Source organism: Thamnophis elegans, chromosome 1 (assembly GCF_009769535.1).
Source record: "Thamnophis elegans isolate rThaEle1 chromosome 1, rThaEle1.pri, whole genome shotgun sequence".
NCBI classification, from domain to species: domain Eukaryota; kingdom Metazoa; phylum Chordata; class Lepidosauria; order Squamata; family Colubridae; genus Thamnophis; species Thamnophis elegans.
The window spans coordinates 113,374,977-113,398,624 of NC_045541.1; the positions used below are offsets into that span (position 1 = coordinate 113,374,977).

The 23,648-nt window shown below is 44.1% G+C and overlaps 1 protein-coding gene across 1 annotated transcript; it reads right to left on the bottom strand.

Annotated features, from left to right (window-relative positions):
* Positions 1 to 2,231: 2,231 nt before the first annotated feature.
* On the bottom strand, positions 2,232 to 4,358 carry LOC116505774 (disintegrin and metalloproteinase domain-containing protein 20-like). Its single transcript, XM_032213162.1, has one exon. It carries the CDS (start codon positions 4,356 to 4,358, stop codon positions 2,232 to 2,234), a length of 2,127 nt encoding a protein of 708 aa, XP_032069053.1.
* Positions 4,359 to 23,648: the final 19,290 nt, after the last annotated feature.

The following is a 23,648-nucleotide window of genomic DNA, read 5'->3' on the forward strand; positions in this document are numbered from 1 at the left end:
GTGGTACCTTGCTCAATAGTAGTAACTGTGAAAGGGATCTTGGAGTCCTAGTGGACAACCATTTAAATATGAGCCAGCAGTGTGCAGCAGCTGCCAAAAAACCCAACACAGTTCTAGGCTACATAAACAGAGGGATAGAATCAAGATCACGTGAAGTGTTAATACCACTTTATAATGCCTTGGTAAGGCCACATTTGGAATATGACATTCAGTTTTGGTCGCCACGATGTAAAAAAGATGTGGAGACTCTGCTATTGTATTGTATTGAGTTATTTCTATTCCTCTTGGGACCTAATTTGAACAACTTTCTAGATAAGTCATTTGAAGATTTTGAGTCTTCTCTCTCTGAGTTGATAAAGTAAAAGGCTTTTTAAACGGTGCACAACTATGCATTAATGATTAAGTACTTTGGCGTTTCTCATTTGGAAGGGTTTACAAATTACTGTCAGAAGTAGTTTTCACCTAATTAAGGAGGGATGGGTTGTGGGAAAATGCTGCACAAATATTCTGAATTCATAAAAAGGAGTTTTCTTTTCCCCTTTGAGACCTAGATTTTTTTTTAAAAAAAACACCACCTTTATTAGGTGTATGAGAACGACCAACCCAGGGCAGCCCTTAAAGTGGAAAGTGGAATGCCAAGTGGCATTCAAAAAGCTAAAAAGACTGTTTTCTGCAGAACTGGTACTAAAACAGTCAGATAAACCCTTTGTAATCCAGGCAGATGCCACTGATGTAGCAATAGAGGCACTCCTCCCAAGGCTGTTGCAGCAGCCACCCGGGGGAGCCACTCGCCAACCTCCCCAGACCAGGCCCGCAGCTCATACCAGACCAAGGCCGTAGCTGCCCACTCCCTTTGCCCATCCATCTGGTGGGAGCAGCAGCAGCAGCACTGGTCATGACTGAGAGCTTTCTTTACCAGCTGGCTGTGGAAAAGTTCTGCCTTTTAAAAGCTTCCAGTGATGGAGCAATAGGATCAAACCGCACTTTAACCAACCAACTGGGGCTTAGTTTGGAAACAGAAGAAAGATCTGGTGAGTGGCTATGCCCAGGTTGGGCAGGGGGTTGTTGGGTAGGGTGAGTAGCTGGGTAGGAGGTCTCTGAGCGAGCGCTGGGCAAGCAGGGAGTGGACGACCTCGCTTTCCAGTCCAAGGTCTTTCCCTGCACACAATGGCTGAGAGATGCTTGCAGTGGAGGGCAATTTGGGGGTGGCAGGTGAGGGAGGGGATGGGGTGGGGCAGGCCATGAGGTGGGGCAGGTTCTTACCGGAGACTGGCAGCTCTGGATCTTGCAAGTTTTTCGGCCTGGCATGCCTCCCCCTTTTTGCCACCCTTTCTGTGGGCGTGGCTTGGTGGTGGTGGTCATGTGACTGATTGTGCATGAGTGATGTCAAGTTGGCCATGCCCATTCAGTAACATGCCCTCCCTCATCTAGCCATGCCCACTGAACCGGTGGTAAAAATTTGAATCTCATCCCAGATATGAATGTGTTGTGTTCTTGCTCTCTCTCCCTCTCCTTTTCCCCCCACTCTCTCTCCTCTCTCCCCCTCTCTTTCATATGTTCCAAGTGTGGTTTTTGCTGTATGAGGAATTGGTAGCTGGGTACATTGATGGCACTGAGAGCTAATATTTCCCATGGAGTAAAAACATAAAGAACTTTTTTATTTAAAACAGATCAATCTTAGTAGAACTGATGAGAAAAGTTATAGTTGAATAACACAAAGGACCGTGTTGGAGATGTCTTTTTCCAATAGTCACTGAGTGGCTTCACAATGCTGAACATCCATAATAATTTCATCAATAATTTAGTAGGGTGCAGTTAGAGAAGATCTGGTGTGCAGTGTTATGTTGGCAGCTCATATTCTGTATCATCAACAATTCATCTTGATCTTTCTTTGACATCCAATGTACTGTTGGTATAGCCAGCAAGTTTAGAGACTTCATTTTCAAGCCTTATTTTTCATTGCAAATCAGAAGTTTCCTCAACTAATCCTCACAAAACATAGTTTGCCTAAATCAGAGGGTTTCTTCCCCTTCAAACAAGCCAGATTTTTCAAAAGGGTAGGTGTCTCAGGAACACCTTTAAAATATTGAAATCTGAAATCTCTTTGTTTTTCAAATGGACTATTAATCCCTTTGCTGATTCTGGATTAATTGTGGAGTCTTAGCAAGGGGGAGTTATACTAATGTTCCTTCATCTTTTGATGTTGTAGCATGGATTCTTTCCTTAAATTATCATGATTGGCTCCTTTGTCCATCCTTGAAACAGATAACCAAGCAAGCACAAACAATTATAAAACAAAAAGCAGTGATTATTCCAACTACAGCTGAGATTTTCATATTATCTTCAGACTGTACTGGAGGTGGCCCACTGTCTATGCTACCTCCATAGCCTTTATATCTACAGTCTGGAGGGTCCCATCCAACATTGCAGTGACAGTGTTTGAGAGTGTTACAAACTCCCCGATTGTGGCACATTGTGACATGACAGTCATATTTCAGAATGGACACAGGGACACAACTACCCTCAATGCACAACATGTTATTGCCACAAGGAGTACCATCTCTCACGGCTCCAATATCATCTACCTTCATCCCAGTGTGGTAGTCAGTACCCCAGCACTGATTATCTCCAGTGGAAGTATGAATTATTGTAGTGTGATCCTCCAAAGAAGGAATTTCTTCACTTCTACACTGGATACGGCCACAGAGGATATCCCCAGTATCGCATTTCTTGTATTTTCCATGTTTAAGGCCGCAGTTGCCAAAGCGATCACCTTTATTATTCACTTGTCTAAAGCAAGCTTCAGAAGCGACTGTTGCTCCACTACCAAATATCATTTTGCACTGCATATCATGAGTCGTGCACTTCCCATGATAACAATACACACCATCATTACACAAGGCACCATCTTGCACATGAACATCTTCTGGACAGTGCTCTGAAGTCCCATTGCAATATTCAGGGAGATCACAACTGCTAATCTTCTCTCTGCAAACAGTTCCACGTTGACGATACTGGCAGTTAGCACAGCACAGTCCAAAGGCACAAACAGCTGTGGGGCGCAAACGACAATTACGTAGACAGCAGGGATCTGACTTGCATTGTCTTTCTGACCCACAGTCACACTGCTCTCCCTTTTCCACTCTTTTGTTACCACAGGATTCAAACTTAAATGTTGTGCTAGTGTCCGGTGGGACAAATAAACATTCAGTGTTTCTATAGTGGAAATAATCCTTGTAACTGCAGTTACTAAATTTATCAGTCTCTGTTGCATGGGGTGCCATAATGCATTCACTCTTTCCACAATGACAAAATTGTTCATCATGTTGCATTCCGAGATTGTGTCCCAGTTCATGGGCAAATATTTCGGAAATCAAAAACAAACTGGAAATTTGATATGATATAATAGCACTTCCCCAGTCACTGCTACATATCGTTCCAATATAGGCAAGTCCTACTGTTATCCCAAAATACTTATATGCAAATAAGTGACCAACATCATTTTCTAAAATGTGAATCAGTTGCGTTCTTCTCCAAATACTAAAAAATAAGAGTGTGCTCTCTGCTGAATGGGTAATTGTTATGAGGTTGTATTGTGACCAGATCATTAATCCTGCTATTGACAAATGAACAGAAAGTGGATCATAAAATGAATTTGCAGTGTGAATAATATCTAGAATTCGCATCATAATAACAGATTCATTGCGGTCAAACTGCAGATATCGTTCATGATCAATCACAATTGCGACCTTAACATATCTCGTATGTGGCCACCAGGATTTACCAAAAACTTCTTTGTTTCCAAGATTCTCTGTTTCAGGAATGATGTCCTCTTGATGTTTCTGCTGTTTCTCTCCTACTCCACAAGTCATTCGGGGAACCCCTTCCTCTAATTCTAACTGAAACACCACGTGTTGAAAGGTAGAAGATTCCTGAACTGGTTCAATTTCATAGGTCTTATTTTCCATTTGTATGAGACCTCTCAGGCCTCCTGAACATGTACTGAGGGTGACTCGAGAAGGGGACTTTCTCTGTATAAATCCATGGTAGAAACAATCATCCTTGATAAAAGGATGATCCACCTGGAGATCTCCTGCTGTATTATAGGTGAAGACAGGAAAGACCTTAGGGATGAAGTTCCTTCTTTGCCTGAGGAATACCACATGGGGATTTCCTTCAATGGGCAGGAGGTAGCTCACATCCTGGGGTTCTTCTTGCCCATACTTGGGAGACAGCTTCCTTGGGATGATCACGTTGTAAGAGGCATATCTGAAGCCCTGAGGAGGTGCCTGTTTAGAAGCTGCATTTTGGATGATCTTAAGCAATATCACACTCAACCATGACAGATAAGTATTCATTTTTGCAGAACAAGGGTAGAAACTGACCCTATTCTAAGAAAGGAATCTCAATAGGGATGGGAATAGCAGAATTAAAATTGTTTGTATGTGAGAGAGATGTTGAGACAGACCTAAACATTTGAAAATGAGGATTCTGTACATAGCAACAGAAACAGGCAATAGGTTTTAGAATGTAGGCGGAGTTTGAAGAATCGAAGAATACAAAAGCATAGCAGCTGAGGTATTGCTCCCCACCCTCGCGTCTGTGGCTGGGGAAAGCCCCTGAGCAAGCTAGGAAGTCTGGAATGGGGGAGGGACTGGGAACAGGCCAGACTCCCAAAAACTCTGATGGAACCATTATGGGATCCTTAGAACAGCTGAGTGAGAAATTTGACTGAAATGCCTTTTGTGATGAAGGGCTGTTGTGCCACCCAAAAAGAGAGAGGTTGCAACTGAGAATTTGAAGAGGGAGAAGCAGACTGGAATGCAGTTCCCCTTCTCCATCACCAGGGAGAATGAGCCCAAGGCTGCTGCTGGTGGCCCCTCTACACAACAGGGAAGCTACCCAAGATGGGCAGCCATCCCTTTCTATGAACTAGAGATGAGAGAAACTGCCAAACACACCAAGCACAGGCATATGGGGACCAACATGATGTGGGAAGAGTAGTGCTGAACAAATCACCCTGATTCCGGGGAAAACTCAATGGGGACTCAGATCAACTGGCTCTATTTCTTGACTTGCTAGAGTCCATTTAGAGCACTAAGGATACCTTTACCCATCACAGAGAGCCATGGTGAATAACACCACCTAGGGGCTAGAGGGAGAAGCAAAGGAATGGCTAGCAGCTCTCCATAAAAGGAGAGCCCCCCCAGCTGCAAGATGTCGACAACTTCCTACAAGAGCTAGAAGCCAGATTTGAGGTGGTGGAGGAGGATGAATACATGGAGGATGAGCTTTGAAACCTAAAGCACAGAGGGCGACCTATTAAGGAATTCATCTGTGAATTCAGGAGACTCATGGAGAAGCTATCCCCTTTGCTGGAGTGGCTATTAGTTCACTTTTTCAGAATGAGCCTGGACAAGCAAATTGCCCAAGGAATCGCCTATCGGGATATTCTAAACAGCCTCTCTGAAGAGTTCTGAGTAACCATAAAAGTTGACTGTGGATTGTGCATTCACAACATGCAGAAGCAACCAGATACCAAGGGGAAGGACAACCATACCAGAGACCATCTGGTCAATGGGAGGCTGCACCAGGATAGCCGGCTCCAAAACCATCCCTGCCTCCCAGCTGCGTCACGACAGCCCTGCCTGTGCTGCTAGAGGCAGTAACCGGGTTGGCAGTGGAGTTCCCCAGACTAATAGTATTGGAGGACTTTAATCTGCCATCTCTTGGTGAACACTCAGATGGGGTACAGGAGTTCATGGCTTCCATGATAACCATGGACTTGACCCAGGTAGTTCAGAGTCCAACTCATAGAATGGGACACACACTTGACCTTGTATTTCTCTCAGGGCAGTGGAGACGTGATCTTGAGTTAAGGGGAATAGAGACCTTGCCCTTGTCATGGTCAGATCACTCCTTGCTGAGGCTTGACTTCAGGACGCTACTCCCCCATTGCAGGGAGGTGGAGCCGATTAAGTGGTTCCGCCCAGGCGCCTGATGGACCCGGAGGGATTTCAGAGGGAGCTTGGAGAGATACCTGACTCCATTGTCTGCAATCTGGCCGAGTCTTTGGTCACTGCCTGGAAAATTCCTTTGAGGCCTCTCCGCGGCAGTGGATCCAGGAGGGCACCTTGGTTTACCGAGGAACTCCGGGAGATGAAGTGCCAAAAGAGATGGCTAGAGCGATGTTGGAGGGCTAGTAACTCTGAGTCTGATTGATCACTATTAAGCGCCTTTATTAGGACTTATCTAGTGGCGATACGGGCGGCAAAATGTACACATTTTTCCGCTCTTATTGCATCTGCGGAATCTCGCCCAGCTGCCCTGTTTAGGGTGACCCGCTCCCTCCTGAAAGGTGAGGAGGTGGGGGAACCCTTGCAGGGAAGAGCTGAGGAGTTCGTTCAGTTTCTGTCGGATAAAATCACTCAGATTCGGACAGACCTGGACTCTGCTTGGGCAGTACCAGCCGAGATGCCGAGGGCTAGTCTTAATCAGATTTTTTGGGATGAGTTTGAATTTGTCACCCCTGAAGAAGTGGATAAGGCCATGGGAGCGATGAGTGCCTGCACCTGTTTACTGGACCCGTGCTCCTCCTGGCTGGTTTCGACCAGCAGAGAGGTGACATGAGGCTGGCTCCAGACAATTACCAACACATCTTTGCAGGAGGGGTTTTTCCCGCAACCATTAAAGGAAGCAGTGGTAAGATCCCTCCTCAAGAAGCCTTCCCTGGACCCAGCTATTTTAAAAAACTATCGTCCTGTCTCCAACCTTCCTTTTTTAGGGAAGGTTGTTGAGAAGGTGGTGGCGCTTCAACTCCACCGGACCTTGAATGAAATGGATTATCTAGACTCCTTTCAGCAGCACAGAAACCGCTTTAGTCGCCCTGACCGATGATCTCTGGTGGGCTTCTTGCCCTCTCAGCAGCTTTCGATACCATCGACCATGGTATCCTTCTGCGGCGCCTAGGGGAGGTGGGAGTGAGAGGCACCGTTTTATGGTGGTTCTCCTCTTACCTCTCTGACAGGTCGCAGTCGGTGTTGGTCGGGGGGTAAAGGTCGACCCCTAGGCCCCTCAAATGTGGTGTGCCACAGGGTTTGGTCTTGTCCCCCCTCCTATTTAACATCTACATGAAGCCGCTTGGTGAGATCATGCGGCAGCATGGGGTAAAGTACCACCAATATGTGGACAATACTCAATTGTATCTTTCTGCCCCGTGCCAGCTCAGTGTAGTGGTGGACGTGATGTGCTGATGCCTGGAGGCTGTTAGGATCTGGATGGGGGTGAACAAACTTGTGCTCAATCCAGATAAGACTGAGTGGCTTTGGATGTTGCCCACGAAGGACTGCTTGGACAGTCCATCCTTAACCCTAGGGGGTGAAAATTTACACCCCTCAGAGAGGGCTCGCAATTTGTGAGTGCTCCTGGATTCGCAGCTGAAACTGGAACATCATCTGTCAGCTGTGACCAGGGGGGCCTTTGCCCAAGTTCGTCTGGTGCACCAATTGTGGCCCTATTTGGATCGGGAGGCACTTCAAACGGTCACTCATGCCCTTGTCACCTCGAAGCTGGATTATTGCAACGCGCTCTACATGGGGCTACCCTTGAAAAACGTTTGGAGACTGCAGTTAGTTTAGAATGCGGCCACGCGAGTGATATTGGGGGTGCCGAGGTATACCCATGTTACACCTGTCCTCCATGAACTGCACTGGCTACCAATTGGTCTCCGGACTCAATTCAAGGTGTTGGGTATCACCTTTAAAGCCCTACATGACTTAGGGCCAGAGTACCTTCGAGACTGCCTGCTGCCACATACCTCCCAGGGGCCAGTAAAATCCCACAGATTGGGCCTCCTTCAGATGCTGTCAGCCAGACAATGTCGGCTGGCAGGACCTCGGAGGAGAGCCATCTCTGTGGCTGCTCTGACTCTCTGGAACCAGCTACCCCCGGAGATCCGGACCATACCCACTCTCATGGCCTTCAGGAAAGCTGTAAAAACTTGGCTGTTCCGGCAGGCCTGGGGCTGTTGACCTCACTGTTGAGGTCCAGCCCCGATTAGAATGAATGTATGAGGGTGTTGCTGTTTTTAAACTGTTTCTTTTCTCGTTATGTGTTTTTTTTCCTCTTATTTTTTGTAAGCTGCCCGGGGTCCTTCGGGATTGGGCAGCATATAAATATATTTAATAAAATAAATAAATAAAATCCCTCCCACAAAGCCAGTTGAAATGCTACAGATGTGGAGGGATGGGCCACATTACATTGACATGTGCAACCCCAGCTCCGAAACCCAAGCCAGAGCCACCACCCAGGTCACAATTGGAATGAGGCCCCAGGCATGCCACTGACACATCCTGAAAAACTCTCCAGTTTGTAGGGGTACCCCCTACCCAGACAAAGTGGGGTGGGACTCCAGCCAATAATGACCAATTGCCGGATCTCTATGACAGAGAGGATGAAGATAAAAATGACCCAATGGTGAGTGAATGATCCACCCCTATATCCTCCCAATATGCCTCTCACAATCCCAAAAATGGAGACCCGGGATACTTTTCAAACCCTAATAGACTCAGGCTGCACTAGATGCTTGATTAACCACAGTCCTGAAGTTGGGGATTAAAGCAAAGAGACTAGCCCATCTGATCAGATTCGAACAAGTCGATGGGTCCCTACTAGGGGGAGTCTACACAACCTACCTGATCAAATCAGTGAAGCTAGAGCTAGCAGTCCACTGGGAAGCAACCCAATTCATAAAATAGCCCCTAAGATGACAGACACGGTCATATAGGGGCTCTCTTGGCTAGACAAGTGGGGGCGGACAATCTGATGGAAGAGGGGCATCCAGAGGCTGATGATAGCAAGAGGACCCAAACCCCTTCCACACCAGCAAATAGAAACATTGCCCACATAGGACCCCCCCCCCCAAAAATGTCCCACCAGAACAATTGGCAGCCTCCTGCAACAATGAAGCATAAAAATTGGATGAAGATAAAAATTGTCTCCCACTGCCTGCTAGAGCATTGATGGCAACAGCGCTTTATTATACGAGGTGGGCTAATAATAGAATCCAGTCATTTCTGCTGAGCTAAGGCCATGCTTATTCCCTTTTAACTGCCTGAGGTTCCTTTGGTGACAGACGGGGATTGCTGCTCCCCCCCCCAAGCTCCAGGGGGAACACGTTTATTTTTCATTCTTTTCTACTCACCCCTAGTTAAATAATACCTGCGGTGCAAAGCGGGGTGGTTGAGCAGACCTGGACGTGAATTACAGTTACCTGCCACTGCTGAGGAATACACTGGGGGAAAGAGTAGGAATTTCTCCTCCCCCCTTGCATTTCATCTCCTCCTCCTCCTCCTCCTCCTCCTCCTCCTCCATTCCATTATGCAAACATCCAGTGCAGGCAACATAAATTAATTATTAATATTAAACTTGCCTTAAATATATTCCAAAACTTCTATCCAGGGTTGTAGGGGACGATATGTTTTCAATAGTGTATGCCATGCCCTGCTAACCTTTATTACTGATAGCTGTTCATTTCCAAGTAGAACTGAAGTAGAATATTAATTCTCGCCATTTTCTATGCAATTGTAAAAAGATCAAAGATGTCACTGTCCTCCCTTCACGATGATCATTTGTTGTGTTTTAATAGGAGACAGGTAGTCCTGAACCTATGACCACAATTGAATCGGGCTTCTGGTGGCACCGTGCTGCTCTGACGACGTCTCCTCTGAGACGTTCCAGCCCTGAAATCGTGTTACACTGCCAGGACAGTGTAAATCAGTTGTCTGGCAGGTTGAAAACTCTTTCCTTGGGAGAAAAGGAAAGAGGAGAGCTGCCGAGTGTGGGTAGAGCTCCCTTAACCCCCCAGGAGTAAATTCTAGGGTTTGGAAGGTGTGACCCCCCCTGTAGCTTGACACACTCCGCTCTCAGGATGCATCTGCTTTCCACAGATCAAAGAGCCACGACCACCCCTGCAATCAATGTTTGATCTACATTTGAGTAAGAAGCAGGCAGAGCAAATACTGGAGAGTTTCACAATTGCAGGTATTTTAAAACTTTAACTCCGTTTTACAAAAACTCCTTCTGTTAAAACTAACAAGATTGAAGTGAAAATGGTGCCCGAATATTGAAGGTGTGGCTGAATCGAAACTTAACAAGCTATTACATCTTAAGTGCTTCCTAACGTTGTTAAAAGAACTAAGAGTTTAAGTTCACTCAAAACAGCATTGATTTACTAATAAGCTACAAGACTTAATAATTGGACTAAGTGGTTTGTTTGGACTTAACAATTTGGTGGAAGATAAGTTTAATTGAATAGTTGAAATGGCCTCAAAACAAGTTAGAACAACAACTACTTCAAAGAGCGCTGGCAGCTCTCCAGCCCCGACAAACAAATTACAGTCATTATTACCTCCCTCCACTGCAAGGCGCCTTAAAAGAACAGGCTTCTGCTTTAGAACTTAAGATAGAAGAAAAGATTACATCTGCCTTTAAGGAGGTTTCAGAGGAAATATCTGGGATCAAAGAGCTAAACCAGACTCGTAACCAGTAAATAAGAGAAGACATAGTAGAAGCCTTTAAAGATTTGGCTAGCTATGTATCCCCATTGGATGATAGAGTGGAAGAAATTAACCAGTCCAATGTCAACCTAGAAAGTAAAGTTGAAGAGGTTCAAAATAAGACTGATAAGTCAAAAGCAGAAATTACAATGATACAATATAGAGTGATGGAATTTGCTTTGAGAATAAGAGGCCTGAAAGAGAATAACCAAAAAAATCTGAAAGAGATTCTTGCCAAAGCTTTTGACCAATTAATTGGTCAACCAAGAGCTGAGTATGATTGGCAAATGGACAAAATATACTGTGTTAATTCATGGATTGCCAGATAGAAACAATTACCAAGAGATTGTAGTTTACTTTGCTACTAGGAATATAAGGAACCTGATACTACTTGGTCCTATAAAACCAAGTTGCAGATTGCAGGTCAGGAGGTGATAGTTTTGAAGGAAATTCCACCAAAAATGTTGAAATCTAGGAAAGACTATGCATTCCTAGTGGATGAACTTAAAAACCACCAGATACAATATAGATGGGAAGTTCCAGATAAAAAGATACTCTTAATGGGGGTATACGCCCCCAATCAACAACAAGAAAAATTTTATAAGTTGCTCCATACCAAGTTAATACAATGGGATTTAGATCGTATATATTATTGGGTGACTGGAATGGAGTATTGGATACTGAGAAAGACAAGAAGGGTCCATTGCAAAATATTCAAACATGTGCAAGATTACCTAAGTCTTTCTTTGATATGATGGACAATATTGAGCTAAGAGACATCTGGCGGGAAAGGAATGCTAAAGAACAGGACTTTACATTTTTCTCTGATAGGCATCAATCCTTTTCTAGGATTGATTTTATATTAATCACAAATGATTTTCTTTCTAAGGTAAAGAAGAGGAAGATATGCTCGAGAGCTTTAACAGATCATAACCCAGTTTGGATGGAACCAGAATAAGGGAAGGAACCTAGAAGGTCTTGGAGGTTAAATGAAAATTTATTTAGATATGAAAAAAATGTCAATGAATGTAAAAAACTGTTGGAAGAATATTTTGCTCTTAATATGAATAAGGGAACATCTATGGAAATGGTTTGGGATGCAAGTAATACATGCGAGGAGTTTTAATAAACTTAAATAATCTATATAGACATAGACAGGGGGCAAAATGAAAGGAATTAGAGGAAGAGATAAAGAAGAAAGAGCAGGAGCTAATATCTAACCCAGGTAATAAGACAAAAGAGGCAATCACTTTACTACGAGTGCAATTTAATATGTTGATGTCAGATCAGGTGGCTACTAATTTATTTTATGCTAAACATAATACTTTTCGCAATGCAAATAAACCAGGTAGATGGTTAGCGTATATGACGAGGAAAAAAGAAAAATTTTGTACTATAGAAAAAATTGATTATAAAGGTAAAGAAGTTTATCAACAGGATATGATTAAAAAGGCTTTTTTAGAATTTTACACGAGATTGTACACTGGTGATAAAATACAAGGTTTAGACATAGATAGGTACTTGGAGAAAGAGAAAATCCCTATAGTTACGGATGAGCAAAGGGAGAGATTGAATCAACCAATAACCTCGGAGGAAATCCTCATGGTAATTAAACAATTAAAAGTTGGGAAGGCACCTGGTATAGATGGACTGACAGTGGTTTATTATAAAAATGGTAGAACCTCTTAAGGAACTATTTAATAGAATCCAATTGTAAGGAAGGGTACCTCCATCTTTGAGAACAGCCTTTATCTCCCTGATTCCAAAAGAAGCTCATGATCTTAGCCAGCCAAAAAATTATAGGCCTATATCACTACTCAATACAGGTTATAATTTTTTTGCTAAAATATTAGCAAATAGGTTGAATTTAGTTATACAACAAGTGATCCACAATTATCAATCTGGTTTTGTACAAGGGAGACAAATGAAAAGTAATGTAAGACAAATTGTTAATATATTGGAGTATCTGGGAAAGAACAACCAAGTCCCGAAGCGTTCATATTCTTGGATGCGGAGAAAGCATTTGATCAAGTAAATTGGCAATTTTTAATGAAAATAATACAAAAGATGCAATTTGGAGAGCATTTCACACAATCTATCAAGGCAATATGTCAGGAACAAACAGCACAAATTGTAGTTAATGGTAATTTAACAGCACCTTTTAAAATTGAAAAAGGAACAAGACATGGGTGTCCCCTATCTCCATTATTGTTTATCTTAACCCTGGAGTTATTGTTGAATAAAATACGCGGGTCAGATGATTTACAGGGAATTAAGATTAGGCATTATGAATACAGATTACGAGCATTTCCCCAACTGGGGAAATCAACTATGGCTTTAATGAACATAATTAATCAATACGGTCAAGTATCTGGGTTTAAAATAAATCTAGGGAAAACAAAGATGATAGTTAAAAATATGAACGCAAATCAAAGAGAAGAATTAAAAGAATAACAGGATGCGAGATAGTAAAAAAGGTCAAGTATCTAGGAGTTTATATTACAACCTCAAATGGGAAATTATATAAGTATAATTACAAACCATTATGGCATAGAATACAGGTAGAGATGAAGAAATGGGAAAAACTACAACTCTTTGCTGGGAAAGATAGCAGCAGTAAAAATGAATGTTTTGCCTAAGTTTTTATTTCTTTTTCAAATGATACCAATACTTAAAAAAGATGCAAATTTGGAAGAATGGCAGAAGGGTATTAATAAATTTGTTTGGGCAGGGAAGAAACCGAGAATAAAACTTAAAATAATGCAAGATGTACGTAAGAGAGGAGGTTTGAAAATGCCAAACTTAAAATTATATTATGAAGCAGTAGTTTTATCAATAATTAGTGATTGGATCAACTCAACAGAGGATAGAATACTGAACATTGAAGGGTATGATTTGGTATATGGTTGGCATGCTTATTTAATATATGATAAGAAGGTGGATAAGATTTTTAAAAGTCATATTTTAAGGAATGCTCTATTGCGTGTCTGGAAAAAATATCAACATAAATTAAATGATAAGATACCTATGTGGCCAATACCCAGACACGCAATAGAGAATATAAGCACAGAACAAAAACAGGATGTAACCACATACAGACAGCTTCTTACTATAGAAGGAGGTGTATTACAGTTAAAACCTCTGAATGTACTAAAAGTGGAAAGGGTAATTCAAACCTGGTTTCAGTATGGACAGCTACAGGCCAGATGGAAAAAAAGACCAGAAAATTGGTATTATGCAAAATGAGGACAACCTAGTAAAACAAATTAGGGACCAAAGTCAAATACATATAAAAAGGTTATATAATATATTGATAGAAATAGATTCTGAAACAGAGTTAGTTAAAGACTGTATGATAAAGTGGGCACAAAATTTTGAAGAACCAATAATGATGGAAACATGGGAAACGATATGGGTAAGAAACATAAAATTTACGCAAGCCCAAAACCTGAGAGATAATTTCTACAAGATGTTTTATAGATGGCATTTAGATCCTAAAAAATTAGCTTGTATGTCTCCGAACTTACATCCTAAATGCTGGAGATGTGATTGTGCTGATGCTACGTATCATCATATATGGTGGACTTGTAAAAAAGTCAAAGCATTTTGGATTAAAACATGGTGGATTATGCAAAATATTCTTAAAAAGTGGATAAAGTTTACTCCTCAGTTATTCTTGTTAGGTATAATCACAGATTGTACAGTTATAGAGACTAATTTGATTCTGAACTTAACAATGGCAGCAAGACTGTTGGTGGCGCAGTACTGGAAGAAGAAAGAATGGACGTTAAAAGTAACAAACCAGAGATGGCAAAAATATCAGCATATCTCAAGGATTATTCAGATGGGAAATACAAGCTGGAATGGAGAAGATGGATTGATTACATTCAAAATAAATATGGGACTAAGAAACTTCAGATAGCTTATGAATGAATGAGCAAGGAATGTTACAACTTATTTAAAGTTAGCTTTACAAAAGGGGAGTAAAAGTACAAGCGAGGGATGACGCTAAAGTTAGTTAGTTTATTTTAGTATATGGTTGCTAAATGTTTATACCCTGTATTTGCATTGGGAGGTTGTGGGGGGGAAGAGGGAGGGGATGAGGGATCGAGGGGGAGGGAGGAAAGGTATATAATTGTAAAACTCATTAAAACTTTTAGTAAAAAAAAATCAAACCTAAAATTTTATTTTGCACAGTAAGACAGTTAAGTGAATTTTGCCCCACTCTACGACTTTTCTTGTTGCAGTTGTTAAGTGAATCACTGCAGGTGTTAAGTTAGTAACACGGTTGTTAAGTGAATCTGGCTTCCTCCATTGACTTTGCTTATCTACTGTCAGAAGTTTGCAAAATGTAAGATGGTTGGACAAAGTGATCATGTGACTCCAGGACACTGCAACCATCAAAAGTATGAACCAGTTGCAAAGCATCTGAATTTTGATCATGTGACCATGGGGATGCTGCAATGGTCATAAGTGAAAAACGGTCTTAAGTCACTTTTTTCAGTGGGGTAACTTTGAATAGTCACTAAATGAACAGTTGTAAGTTGAGGACTACCTGTATGCTGTTGAAGTACTGAAATGTATTTGTTATATTTTGTAAATGTAAAATGTTTCTGTTCCTCAGCATCTGGGTGAAGACGTCAGTGCCTCACCAGCCATAAACCTCACTGCACGTCGCTGGTCCCAGTGGTGTTGATGCAGTTAATAAACAAGGTGCTGCATGAGCACCTCTATAAGGGGGTTCTTGTCTACCTGAATGACATCCTCATTTACACTGAGACAATGGAGGACCACACACCCCTAGTCCACCAGGTACTGCAAAAACGTCTGGTGGCAAACCTGTACACCAAGCTGTCAAAATCTGGGTTTCACTGCACACAGCTAGACAACCTGGACTACCACATGTCAAATGAGGGCATAGAGATGGGCCCAGCCAAAGTACAAGCCATCTTAAACTGGCAGCCTCCTTGCAACTACAGACAGCTACAAAGCTTCCTAGGTTTCACAAACCTTTACAGGCAATTCATCCTCTCCTTTGCAAAGATTGCCAAACCCATGACAGACCTCCTAAAGACAGGGAGTCCAGGGAGGAAGCCCTGCCCGGGACAACCCCAACAGTGGGACCTGCAAAAAGTCATTCAAAACACTAAAAGAACTTTTTTCAAAGGAACCACTGCTGAAACCTCCTCATCCCAAACAACCCTTCATTATCCAAGCAGATGCCAGTGACATGGCAGTGGGAGCAATGCTACTCCCAAGAAATAGCCAAGGAAAATTACAGCCCTGCACTTCCCAAACTTATGGACACAGAGAGGCTCTGGGCTTCAAGGGAAAAGGAGGCTTTTGCTGTAAGATGGGCACTGCTAACCTGGTGCCACATGCTGGAAGTGGGGCAGGAGGAGAGAAAACATTTGAAGTCTCGACTGACCACAAAAATCTGGAGTCCCTTAGGACCCCATGAAAACTATCGGCCAAACAAGTCCATTGGGCTCAATACTTCAGCCATTTCAACTTCATGCTGAAACGCATCCCAGGGGGAGGAATTTCCTAGCCAAGGAAAATTACAGCCCTGCACTTCCCACAAACCTATGGACACAGAGAGGCACTGGGCTGCAAGGGAAAAAGAAGAAGCTTTTGCTGTAAGATGGGCACTGCTAACCTGGTACCACATGACCACCAGAAGCCCAAGTGACCACCAGATGACAACACCGTGACTGGCAAGATTGAACAGCAAGTGATCTAACCATTGAACTCAAAATAGAAATGCTAGCAGATCCCTACTTCCATGACAACCAACATATCTTGACAAAAAGGGGACAAAACTCTACATCCCAGAGTCCCTATGCAGAGGAAGAGCCACAACATCAAATTGGCGGGCCACTTTGAGTTTCTAAAGACTTTACATTTAGTATGGGGGCAACTCTGGTGGTCTGGCGGGAAGAAAGATTTGGACAGTTATGTGAAAAGTGCACCATTTGCACCACAATGGTTTGGTTTGGTTTATTAGATTTATATGCTGCCCTTCTGCCAAGGACTCAGGGCGGCATACAACATTAAAAGAAACACATAATACAAAAGTTTAAAAAAATTAAATAGAATATTCCAAACAAACCCAATTAGAATTAACAATAACATTTTTTTTAAAAAAAATCGAATTAAAATTAACAATGATCAATAATTTATTTTGCTTTGTTCAGGCCAGGCTGGCTTGCTGGAAAAGCCACCTTTTTAGGGCACATCGGAAGGACCGGAGGTCGGGGATTATACGAAGTTCCGGGGGCAGTTCATTCCAGAGGGAAGGCGCTACCACAGAGAAGGGTCTCCCCCTGGGGGTCGCTAGCCGACACTGTCTGGCCGACGGCACCCTAAGGAAGCCAACTCTGTGGGATCGCACTGGACGGTGGGAGGCTACCGGTGGCAGTAGGTGGTCTCGCAGGTATCCTGAGCCTAAGCCATGGAGCGCTTTAAAGGTCATAATCGCACCCGGAAGACAACCGGCAACCAGTGCAGGCTGCCTAAAAGGGGTGTAACATGGGAGCACCTAGGTGCCCCCATGATAACCCGCACAGCCGCATTCTGGACCAGCTGAAGCCTCTGGGTGCTCTTCAAGGGCAGCCCCATGTAGAGAGCGTTACAGTAGTCCAGGCGAGAAAGGACGAGGGCATGAGTGACTGTGCACAGAGCATCCCGATCCAGGAAGGGGCGCAACTGACGTACCAGGCGAACCTGGTAAAAGGCACCCCTGGTTATGGCCATCAGGTGTTCTTCTAAACTAAGCCGCATATCCGAGTGATGTACCTCGGGGTTGATCCCTGCCCTTCGGTCAACACAAACTGTGACCGATCCAACAGGTAGGAGGAGAACCACCGTAAAAAGGTGCCCCCCACTCCCAACCCCCTGAGTCGTCACAGTAGGATAGCATGGTCGATGGTATCGAAAGCCGCTGAGAAGTCTAACAGGACCAGGACAGAGGAGCAGACCCTGTCCTGAGCCTACCAGAGATCATCGACCAACGTGACCAATGCCATCTCAGTGCTGTATCCGGGCCTGAAACCCGACTCAAATGGATCCAGGTGGACAGCTTCATCCAGAAACTGGGGAAGCTGACGTGCTATTGCACTCTCAACAACCTTCGCTACAAAGCGAAGGTTGGAGACTGGACGATAATTGGCTAAAGAAGCTGGGTCCAGGGAAGGCTTCTTAAGGAGGGGCCTCACCACCACCTCATTCAAGGTGGTGGGAAAGAACCCCTCTCTCAACGAAGTGTTGGTAATCGCCTGGAGCCAGCCTCGTGTCACCTCCCGGGAAGCTGAGACTAACCAAGAGAGACACGGGTCCAGCACACAAGTAGCAGCACTGAGTATCTCCATAATCCTGTCCATGCCCTTGGGTGTCACAGGGTCAAACTCATCCCAGATGGTCTCCACAAGATTCATCCCTGTCGACTCACCCAAATCTACCCAGTCAGAGTCCAAGCCTGTTTGGATCTGAGTGATTTTATCCTGCAGATACTGAACAAATTCTTCACCTCTACCCTGCAAGGGGCCTTTCCCAGTTCCTTGGTTAAGTAAGGAGCAGGTCAGCCTAAACAGGGCGGCTGGGCAGTTATGTGCGGACGCGATAAGAGCAGAAAGTGTTGCCGTTTTGCCGCTTTTATCGCCACTAAGTAGGATTTAATATGAATTCTTATTAGTGTTCGACCATGACAAGGGTTGGATAGAAATATCCCCTAAATCTAGATCATTCATCCACTGCCACATTATGGGTGGGGTCTTGAATTAACTGAGTTAGGTCCATAGCCATCATGGAAGCCATGAACTCCCGAGCTGACTTGGATGTCTCGCCAATGGAAGGCAGATTGAAATCCCCCAGGATCATCAGCCTGGGGAAATCAACCGCCAATCCAGCTAACACATCCAGCAGCTCCAGCAGGGCCGATGAAACGTAGCAGGGAGACAGGTACGTAACAAAAAGGCCCACCTGAACTCCAAGGCCCCATTTCACAAAAAGGGACTCACACCCACCTATCTGAGGCACGGTGACCTCCTGAGGTCCGAGACTTTCCCTAATAACCACCCCCATCCCCCCACCCCTGCCCTGGGCTCAGCTGGTGAAACACCCAGAAGCCTGGTGGGAATAATTCACTAAGGGGAACACCAGGCATGCACTCATATTCCTTTTAGGATCTTTGGCCTGCCACACACTCTATTATTTTACTACGCTGTTTCATTAGTGGGGAATTGGGAGGAGGAATAGTAAGGAGTAGAATGTATTGTTGTCAAAATAAAACATTCGTTTCTAGAATCCCAAGGTCATTCTTTGTCTCTGCACCTCTCAACCTGACCGGAACTAGATGGGTGGAAATGGCAGCATGGCAATGGAAGATTGGACCATGTGATGGACTTGTGGGTGTGGGGGAAGAGGATGAACTTTCAACCGGGTGGGAAACCCAGGAAGCTTTCAGGATCGGGTTTTCCTCAGATGTACCAACATGTCTCTCTTATTAAATTGGAATGTTGATGAAAGCTATGCCTTGAACTCTGATTTAATTCTGGATGACATTTGGAACACTGACAGGAACAAGACCCCTCCCCCCGGACTGCTACAACCAGTGGCAGAGCCAGCGAGGCCATGGGAGGAAATTGCAGTGGACTTTATAGTGGAGTTGGCAAAGAATTGAGGGGGGACACTGTGATCTGGATTGTGCTAGACTTATTCTCCAAGCAGGCACACTTCATATCCTGCAGCAGCCTACCCTCAACCCACCAGCTAACCAAACTGTTCCTGAAGCACATCTACTACCTGCATAGAGTGCCACAAAGAATCATCTCAGACCGAGAGGTCCAGTTCATGGTTGTTCTGGAGGGAGTTCCTGCGGTACAAAGGTGTGTCCTAGCAGCTTAGCTCGGCTTTTCATCCAGCTAATAATGAGAAGAATGTCTGAACACCATGGTAGAGCAATACCTGAGGTGTCAGGCAAACTATTAGCAGTCCAATTGGGCAAACCTCCTGCCTTTCACTGAGATTGCGTATAATAATGCTGTTCACAGTAGCATGGGACCAACTTCGTTCAAAGTAGTGAGTGGCATGGACTTTGTCCCAATGCCAGAATACCCAAGGGATTTCCCCCCCTCCTCAATCAGCTTGACAGACTAGCTGTCAATGGTAAAAGAAGCATTGGAAAATGTCAAGAAAGTGCTAGCTAAAGCAGCACAGACCTATAAGACACAGGCAGATGAACACTGAACCCCACAATGGCCATCCCAGATGGGGGGAAAGGTCTACCTCTCCACAAAAAACTTGAAGTTAAAACTCCCCAGCAAAAAGTTGGGATCTAAGTTCAGGAGGCCATTACCCATAGTGAAGATTATCAACCTGGTCACAGTGCAATTAAAATGGCCCCGACTGCTATGGAAGATACACCTGGTATTCCATAGCAGCCTCTTAAAACCTGTGGTCAGGTCAATTCTGAGGCCACTACCCCATGAGCCCCAAGACCCTGTATTGATAGGAGGCTTTAAAGGTGAAAACCAGCACCTTGAATTGAACCTGTAGCCACGTTGGCTAACAATGCAGCTCCTGTGATAGATGTGACACATGTGCATGTAGAGATCTGCACAAAACCATGTGGGCCACTTCATTTTGAATCAACTAGAGCTTCTGGAGGGCTTTCAAGGGCAGCTCCATGTAGAGCGCATTGCAATTGTCAAGACAAGTGACTAAGGCATGAGTGATAGAGAGTAGGGATGGTTGGTCCAGGAAAGGGTGTAATTGGTGCACAGCTCGTAGTTGTCCAAAGGTCCTTCTCCCCAAAACTGCCACTTGCTCTTTCAGCAGGTCACAAATTCAGGAGAACTCAAAGATTATGCAGTGGGTGTATTTGGGGAAGTGCCACACCCTCCTAGACCATAAATGGCAACTGTCCATGGACCAAAGCGCCCTAAACCCACAGTCACACGATCTTCCCAGGATTCAGTTTCAACCTGTTGCTCACCATCCAGCCCCTAACAGCCTCCAGGTACTATTCGAAGGAGATCACTGATTCAGTAGTGCGGGTGGGAGGCTCCTGCTCTGTAGAGGACCGAGCAAGGAGTGATTTCCCAACATCTGGCTTCCATGCAGCTGTTGGGTCATTGAAAGTTATAGCAAGGAAACCCCTCATTTGCCCGGAGGGAAGAGGGGCGGTTGCTTCAGTGCCTCTGGGATGTCTGTCTCTGCTCAGAGCACCCATGTTAATATTCACAAATGAGCCCTACACACACCCTTCAGCCTTCCCTCCCTCCTCTCAGCCTTCCTTTCTCCCATTCTCTCTCCCTTTCCTGGTCGTCTCCTCCCTATCCTGACTTCTCATTCTTCTTCTCCTTCCCCCAGAGGAGCTGCTGGCAGATAGACATGACAGACAGCTATTATCATGTCTAAAAGCAAGATACTCTTCTCCATCTTTTGTCTAGAGTACCATTTAATCCAGAGCCTGATTTCTGGAATTAAAAGACTGATAAAAATGCAAAGACAAAGAGTACAAGGAGCAAATAAAAGACCTTCATGTTGGACCAAATCTTACTTGTGGGACAAAAACCAGCTCTCAGCCCCCTTGTGGCTCCTTGAAAAGCACCCCCCCCTAATGTTCCAATGCCTGAGGACACAGTGGAGGGCTGCGGGTGTTCTGCTTGATCCCAAAGGGGTCTGGGAGTGAGTGAGAATTTCCCCAGACAAACCATCCCACGAACCTCTCCATCCCCTCTTCTGTGAAATTGCTTTCTCCTATTCAGCAAATTCAAAAGAACCCCCAGCTGGGAATCACTGCTGTAGATTGGTTGATTCAGGGAATTTCTTCAGTATTAACTAATAGTGTGAGCTACTTTTGGTACAGGGATAGGTTTGATTTGGATCCCTCATTGTGCAATTGAAAGAAAAGAAAAGAGTTTATTGAAAGAAAAGCGAGGAACTATCATTCCCAGACTCTTAGGTTTTCCAATTTTCTGCCCAGAACAAATCATCTGACAACTGCCAGTTTTCAAATTTCACTGTGCCTAAGCAGAACATGGCCCCTCTCTGATGGGGATATTATCAAAACAGCCATGTTGTCTGGAACTGATTCCCTTTTTCAGGATTTCCCAAGCAAGGATAAAATTATGAAATGCATCTCTGAGGTTCTATTTAGCAGAAATACTGTTAAAATTCGAATCCAGCGCATGGCAACTGATGTTAGTCAGCAACTCACCTCTTACTTACAAAAGGCAGCCTGTTACTCCATGTGCTTGGATGAAAGCACTGATGTAAATACTCATGCAAGGGTAGCAGTAATTTTGCATTATGCTGTTGGTGACATCATGAGAGAAGAGCTGGTGAAACTGGTGTCTTTGCCTGAAAGAACACAAGGGATAGATATCTACAATGCTATGATGGAGGCTTTTTCGTCACAAGACATAAGACCAGAAAAAGTGGTTTCAATTACTATTGATGGAGCACCTTCTATGGTGCGGGCAACATCTGGTTTCATACAGTTGTTTGTTAAAGAAATAAAGCATAGTCATCCAGTTCCATTGTATTATACATCAAGAAGCTCTTTGTGCCAGGGAAAGCAGCAAAAAATTTGAAGATGTCCTCAAAAATGTCACAAAAATTGTGAATTTCATCATGGCTCGTTGTTCTGACCCATCCCCCCTCGTCCTACACCAAAGCACGCCGAGACAAATATACTTCAAGGATTTATTAACACAGAGACTAGCCCTTGGCAGCAATCCAGCACAGACCAGTCCTTGGAAGCAATCCAGCACAGACCAGTCCTTGGTAGCAATCCAGCACAGACAAGTCCTTGGTAGCAATCCAGCACAGACCAGTCCTTGGAAGCAATCCAGCACAGACAAGTCCTTGGAAGCAATCCAGCACAGACCAGTCCTTGGCAGCAATCCAGCACAGACCAGTCATTGGAAGCAATCCAGCACAGACAAGTCCTTGGCAGCAATCCAGCACAGACCAGTCCTTGGTAGCAATCCAGCCTGCCAAGCTAGCCACAAGAGTTCTCCAGTTCTAGTAAATATGTTGACTCCTGCATTGAGCGTGCGCACAATCATTCCTTTTATAGTCTTGAGAGGAGCCTAATTACCACCAGCTGAGTGCAATTATCTCCTGTAACTGCATAACTGTTCCTTACGCCTATTAGCTCTCCGTTGCTGGGCATCCAGGACCAACTCCCTTGTCTCCTCCCAAATGCTCAAATGCATGATGTCAGGATCACACTCCCTTGTCTCCTCCCCACTGGTTCAAGGTTCAGGCGCCTCCTGGTGGCCAACCAGCCTCTCTGCGTCCTGCTCGGAGTCGGAACCCTGTCCGGGTCCTCTGCATCCTCCAGAGCCGACTCATAGGGCCCCTCGCTGTCGGAGTCTGGTGGCAGCTCCAACGGCTTCTGCTGGGCCACAACAGCCCGTGTTGTGAATTATCGACAGTTTAAAGAACTCCTTGAGGAAGTTCAGGCACAGTATAATTGTTTACTTATGTACAATAATGTCCGGTGGCTGAGCAGAGGATGAGTCCTGCAGAGTTATATAGCCTGCTTGGATGAAATTAGGCTGTTTATGGATGAAAAAGGGCAGGAATATCCACAGCTCACTGATAATGGCCTGGTTACCAACCTCACATTTTTTTTTTTACAGATTTTACAGTATTCTTCAATGTACTGAACAAACAACTAAAAGGTTTTGGGGAAACAGCAGAAAGGATCTTTTGTGATATCAAAACATTTGAGAGAAAACTGGAAGTTTTTGAAAGAGACTTTGAAAGTGGGCAGCTGAAATATTTTCCAAATCTAAAAATGCATTTAGAAATTTCTACATTTGCAGACAAGCCTACAAGTCATCAGGAAATCAATAAGGAATTTTCTAGCATTGTAGCAGCTCCAAAGTTGAATTTTGGTAACAGAGTTTTACAGTTCAGTAAGGTGGAGACAATGCTGTATTTTCTTACTTCTCCAGATAAAGCCAAATTTAAAGAACTTGATATTATCTGTTTACACTGGTTAGACTTAGGAAATGTGGAAATGGAGCTATTGAATTTCAAGAAAGCTCCATGTGGAAAAATAAATTCTGTGATCTG

Coding starts and splice junctions, on each gene's coding strand:
- LOC116505774 (XM_032213162.1), bottom strand. CDS start 4,358: ATGAATACTTATCTGTCATGGTTGAGTGTGATATTGCTTAAGATCATC.